This window comes from Bos taurus, chromosome X (assembly GCF_002263795.3).
Source record: "Bos taurus isolate L1 Dominette 01449 registration number 42190680 breed Hereford chromosome X, ARS-UCD2.0, whole genome shotgun sequence".
NCBI classification, from domain to species: Eukaryota; Metazoa; Chordata; class Mammalia; order Artiodactyla; family Bovidae; genus Bos; species Bos taurus.
Window position 1 is genome coordinate 119,498,942 of NC_037357.1, and position 6,000 is coordinate 119,504,941.

Genomic DNA, 6,000 nt, shown 5'->3' on the forward strand with positions numbered 1-6,000 from the left:
GCCAGGCCTCCATGTCCATCATCAACTCCCGGAGTTTACCCAAACTCATGTCCATCGAGTCGGTGATGCCATCTAACCATTTCATCCTCTGTCGTCCCCTTCTCCTCCTGCCTTCAATTTTTCCCAATATCAGGGTCTTTTCAAATGAGTCAGCTCTTCACATCAGGTGGCCATAATATTGGCGTTTCAGCTTCAACATTAGTCCTTCCAATGAACACCCAGGACTGGTTTCCTTTAGGTTGGACTGGTTGGATCTCCTTGCAGTCCAAGGGACTCTCAAGAATCTTCTTCAACACCACACTTGAAAAGCATCAATTCTTCGGCACTCAGCTTTCTTTATAGTCCAACTCTCACATCCATACATGACTACTGGAAAAACCATAGCCTCAACTAGATGGACGTTTGTTGACAAAGTAATGTCTCTGCTTTTTAATATGCTGTCTAGGTTGGTCATAACTTTCCTTCCAAGGAGTAAGTTTTTTAATTTCATGGCTGCAGTCACCATCTGCAGTGATTTTGGAGCCCCAAAAAATAAAGTCAGCCACTGTTTCCACTGTTTCCCCATCTATTTCCCATGAAGTGATGGGACCAGATGCCATGATCTTAGTTTTCTGAATGTTGAGCTTTAAGCCAACTTTTTCACTCTCCTCTTTCACTTTCATCAGGGGGCTCTTTAGTTCTTCTTCTCTTTCTGCCATAAGGGTGGTTAGGTCCCATTTGTTTCTTTTTTTGTTTGTTTTTATTTCCATTACTCTAGGAGACAGATCCAAAAAGATATTGCTGCTATTTATGTCAAAGAGTATCTTGCCTATATTTTCCTCTAGGAATTCTGTAGTACTTCGCCTTACATTTAGGTCTTTAATCCATTTTGAGTTTATTTTTATGTATGGTATTAGAGAATGTTCTCATTTCATTTTTTTACATGTAGCTGTCCAGTTTTCTCAGCACCACTTAATGAAGAGACTGTGTTTTCTCCATGGATGATATATTCTTGCCTCCTTTGTGGTAGATTAATTAACCATAAGTGTGTGGGTTTATTTCTGGGCTTTGTATACTGATCCATTGATCTATATGTCTGTTTTTGTGCCTGTACCATATGGTTTTGATTACTGTAGCTTTGTAGTATGGTCTGAAGTTGAGGAGCCTGATTCCTCCAGCTCCGTTTTTCTTTCTCAGAATTGCTATGGTTAGTCAGAGTCTTTTGTGTTTGCATACAAGTTTAAAATATTTTTGTTCTGATTCTGTGAAAAATTCCATGGTAATTTGATAGGGATTGAATTGAATATGTTGATTGCCTTGAAAAGATATTAACATTTTTGAAGAGTCCAGGCCAGTTGTCTTAGAGAATTTTTACAACCTGTTTTTGGCTATTTCCTCATAATTAGAGTCAGGTGAAACATTTTGACAAGTGGCCATATCCTTTTTTACAATATGAACTTTCTAGTGTGCAGATAAGTCTGTCCAGAAGGCTCCCCTGATTGTTCCAGAGCTCTTATGTGAAGCTGTCAGTAGCATTACCTAAAATGCAAATCTTCACTTTTTTTTTTTTTAGGTAACGGCATGTCTTAAATTTTTTTTCTTTTTTCTCTTTAGGCCGGCCTTTGTAAATCCACTCATTCTTGAAAGCCCAGAGGAAGAAGAGCTCTTTCAACAGGGAGAATGTATATTAATTTGTTCATAATAAGATATAATTTAAAAAACATATTTACTCTGTTGCAGAGGAAATTAAGAGTATGTATGGACTCCACATACCAGTCAAGTGTCCAAAGAGTCCATTCTTTGAACAATTTTATTGATCATACAATATTAAGTAATTTGTTTTCTCACTTTTGATGAAATGCGAGTTGTCTCTTCATGAAATAACTGCTGGTTGGGGCTGTAGGTCAAGGTGATTATAAGTGATCTCACACTGAGTTGATATGATTTCTATCTGAAAGCAAAAAAATCACTGGAAGTTTTATGTAGCCTCAGCAGCCTTCTCTGGGATAAATGTACAATTTCCAGTGGGCTTTTCAAAATCTGGAAATACTGTGTTTATAGGGTCGTAGGCAGCCCTGGACAGGAACCTTGTGCTGTAGTGTGGCCCTTCTGATCATAGCTTTTATTGTCCCCTGTTGCAGTGAACAAGGGGAGAAGGGTCGCCTTTAGCTCCACGTCATTACTGAAAATGGCCCCCACTGCCGAGGAGAGGACAACCATACATGAGATGTTTCTTAACACGCTGGATCCAAAGTAAGTTAGGATGGTGAGATTCTGGGTTGGGAAAGTAGGCCTTTTCCAGAGCTACCCTTGCTCTTTTGGGTGGTGTTTGGAAATATTTTACCTTTCTGCAGTAGAACCATGGCATTGACAGGGTTTCCTCAATCTCCATTTGCACAGGACTATAAGTTTTCGAAGTCGAGTTTTGCCTGCTAATTCAGTGTGGATGGAGAATTCAAAACTCAAGAGCTTGGATATTTGCCACCCTCAGGTATTGGAACTTAGTGAAGAATCTTCTGAACAGGATAACTAGGACTCATGACACTCATCTAAGATTTGACCTGCTTTTCAAGACTGTCCTCTGTTCTATGGCATTGTTAATTCCTTATTCTGTAGATTTGGATAGTCACAAGCTTGTATTTATTAATATTTATCTTATGTCCTATAGGAGCGGAACATTTTCAATCGAATCTTTGGTGGTTTCCTTATGAGGAAAGCATATGAACTTGGATGGGCTACTGCTTGTAACTTTGGGTGAGTTAAATTTAAGGTAGTCTTAACTCCTGAGAAGCCGTTTATACTACCACACTCGGGGAAACATTTTGGACCAGTCTAAATGGGTTTGGTAATATATGGTGTTTTTAAATAAGTGCTACACTGGTTCCAGATGGGTTTGTTTTTTATTTAAAATTTTTTATTGGAATGTAATTGCTTTACAATGTTGCATTGATTTCTGCTGTACAATGACATGAATTAGCTATAAGTGTACATATATCCCCTCCCTCTTAAGCCTCCCACTCCACTCCCCTTCTCCCCATCTAGGTCATCACAAAGCACCAAGCTGAGCTCCTTGTGTTATAAGCAGTTTCTTACTAGCTGCTATTTTACATGTGGTAGTATATATATATATATATCGGAGAAGGCAATGGCACCCCACTCCAGTACTCTTGCCTGGAAAATCCCATGGATGGAGAAGCCTGGTGGGCTGCAGTCCATGGGGTCGCGAAGAGTCGGACATGACTGAGCGTCTTCACTTTCACTTTTCACTTTCCTGCATTGGAGAAGGAAATGGCAACCCACTCTAGTGTTCTTGCCTGGAGAATCCCAGGGACGGGGGAGCCTGGTGGGCTGCCATCTATGGGGTCGCACAGAGTCGGACATGACTGAAGTGACTTAGCAGCAGCAGCAGCAGTATATATATGTCAGTGCTGCTCTTCCAATTCGTCCCACTCTCTCCTTCCCCTGATCTTCATTTTAGAAAGCTCTTGCTCTGATGCTGTCAGTCAGTACATTAAAGACCTGCTGAGAAAAAGGGGTGATGACACGCAGCAGGGAAAAGATGATTTTGGCACTGATCTGATCACAGTGACATCTCTTACCATTCCTTACTGGTGTGATTATTTCCTCCTCCTCTAGGTTTCTTCTTTGATCTTTTGAAGTTTGCTTTAGAGGATTATTAGGGGAAAACTAGAGATCATCTGAATTTTGCAGTTGACCCCAAGTATTATCTTTCCCTGATAGTGGTTCCCGACCATTTATAGTTGCTGTGGATGATATCATGTTTCAGAAACCTGTTGAGGTGGGATCATTGCTGTTTCTTTCTGCACAGGTAGGTGTGTGATGAGACAGGGAAATATACTCTTTTATTATTTGGGCTTAAAAGAGAGGCTTTTGTATTCTAAAGCCACCATTTGTCTTATGACTGCTTTCTTCCCTCTTCCTGATGCAACTGACTAACTATCATGTCCCTAATCACTTAGGTCTGCTTTACTCAGGGGAATTACATTCAAGTCAGAGTTCACAGTGAGGTGGCCTCTCTTCAGGATAAAGAGCATATGACCACCAATGTCTTTCATTTCACGTTCATGTCGGAAAAGGAAGTGCCCTTGGTTTTCCCCAGAACATATGGAGGTAAGTGACAATGACTGCTTGTCCCTAACAAGGGGAACTTTCAAAGATAGTTTTCTCCTTTTAGGTTGTTGTAAGAAGTACTCTGATGCCCATCTGCCCGAGTGCATGTCTTTAAGGGATTGTGCTTTTGAGATTGTGCAGCCCCGAAGGTCAGGGTGCCTCATGGCCCTCAGGTGGCCATTGCTGTTCTGCCTGCCTGGCCATTGTCTGAAGGGCTGGTGCCAGTGCAAGCAGCCACTGGTGGTTAGGACTGGTCCTGCCAAAGGGCTGGAGTTAAGGCCTACTCCCTGGGGTATGCGGCCCGTTCTCTGGCCCAGCATTGCATGCCTGGTGTCAAGTTTGCATTCCCATTGCTGTCCCAGTGTTCCCAGGTGGTCTTGTGTTTGTACAATAATTTTCTTAGGTTTCTCCAGGGCTCTTTCTCTCTTGTGTTCCAGAGTCCATGTTGTATTTAGATGGGCAGCGGCATTTCAAATCTATGAGTGCACCAGTGACCTTGAAAAGGAACTACGTGGTCGAGCCCTAGGAAGACTGCTCTTGTTGAAGCCCAGCACCCCGCAGTGACACAGATCCGGATGAAGGCCTGAGCGAGTGTATTGGTTTTAGTGTTTATTCTCATCTTCCATGGAGATGAAGGATATATTCAGCTTTTAGGATGGTCAGAAAAGAGGAATGAGAAATGGCTGGGTGGGGCAGAGGAAGAAAGAATTATTGAATAATAAATACTTTTAAGAATTTAAATTGTGAAGCTACCATGTTGTCTCCTGTCTGCTCAGGAAATGAGGGCAGAATGCCTTTTTATGTGGCTGGACACACAGTGTTTTTACACATATTGCAGCTGTCAGTTGACATGGTTTCCTGCCCAGGCATTTGGAGGGCATTTGTTAAACCTGACCTGTACTGCAGTTCCCCTATGTTGTTTAAATCCTATCTACCCTATGTGATTCCTTTGTAATTTTACCTCTTTATATTTCCCAGCTTTTGTTGTTAGCAGAGGACAGATGAAAAGTTGAAGTGAAGGGATTCAACAAAAGACACAGCATTTGTAAGAATCTGTGGGACACTTTAGATCGGAAACCATACCAAGAGGAGGAGTTCACAGATGGTCTAGATCAGGAGATGCAGGACCAAATGTTCCTTCTTCCACTCACCTGACAGGTCTTCAGTACACTCTGCTAGGGGCTAGGAATCTTATATCTGATGAAAAAATATGAACAGTAATGGTAATAGCAGCTGCTTATGCTTCTGGAGCTTGTCTGTGCTACATAGGCATTCTGCGAAGTGCGTGATGCGTATCAGCCCATTTGCTGCTTTCACTGACACCATGAGGTAGGCTGTGTAACCCGCTCATTGGGTTCGGGCACTCAAGAATCTGAAGCACAGAGAGGTTAATAACCTGCTTAGGCTCCTTCAGCTGGTCTATGGTGCTGCTGGGATTCATAACCAGGTAGTGTGGAGCAGGGTACTGCTTTCTGGGAATGTAGCAAGGGAGGTTATGCCTAGTATCACAGAGCCACCTGGAAACCCAAAGGGACGTATTCCCATGAGTCTGCGGCCAAGACCCAGTTTCTTCTTTGATTGAAGTTGATCAAGTACAGAAGAGAGAAAAACCAGGCTGCACAGAGGGGAAAAAGTCACCTCTGAAAAGATGTTCCCGGGAAAGAAACAGTGTGGGTTCTAGAATGGCTGTCACAAACTTGGCTCTCTGCTTCTGAATTGGCTGTAGTACTTTTTTTTTTTTTTATTCTGTTAATGTAATGTTTATTGAAACCACAGTTACATGAATGAGTACTTCTGGCATAAATAGTCATGGGAACAAACAGCTGCTCTGGAGGTGGGCAGTTGGACTCATGGCACCCAGTGTGTGCCACATTGTAAGCTTGCTTGCAT

The 6,000-nt window shown here is 42.1% G+C and overlaps 1 protein-coding gene across 1 annotated transcript in view; it reads left to right on the plus strand.

Moving 5' to 3' along the window:
* The window catches only part of ACOT9 (acyl-CoA thioesterase 9), a 29,177-nt gene extending 24,326 nt beyond the window's left edge, over positions 1-4,851 (plus strand). The window contains exons 9-15 of the mRNA NM_001034560.1: positions 1,594-1,661; positions 2,121-2,232; positions 2,380-2,470; positions 2,648-2,733; positions 3,721-3,808; positions 3,960-4,110; positions 4,548-4,851. Of these exons, the coding sequence (NP_001029732.1) occupies positions 1,594-1,661; positions 2,121-2,232; positions 2,380-2,470; positions 2,648-2,733; positions 3,721-3,808; positions 3,960-4,110; positions 4,548-4,636 (685 nt within the window). The 3' untranslated portion in view covers positions 4,637-4,851. The remainder of the gene's footprint in view (positions 1-1,593; positions 1,662-2,120; positions 2,233-2,379; positions 2,471-2,647; positions 2,734-3,720; positions 3,809-3,959; positions 4,111-4,547) is intronic.
* The last annotated feature ends 1,149 nt before the right edge of the window (positions 4,852-6,000 follow it).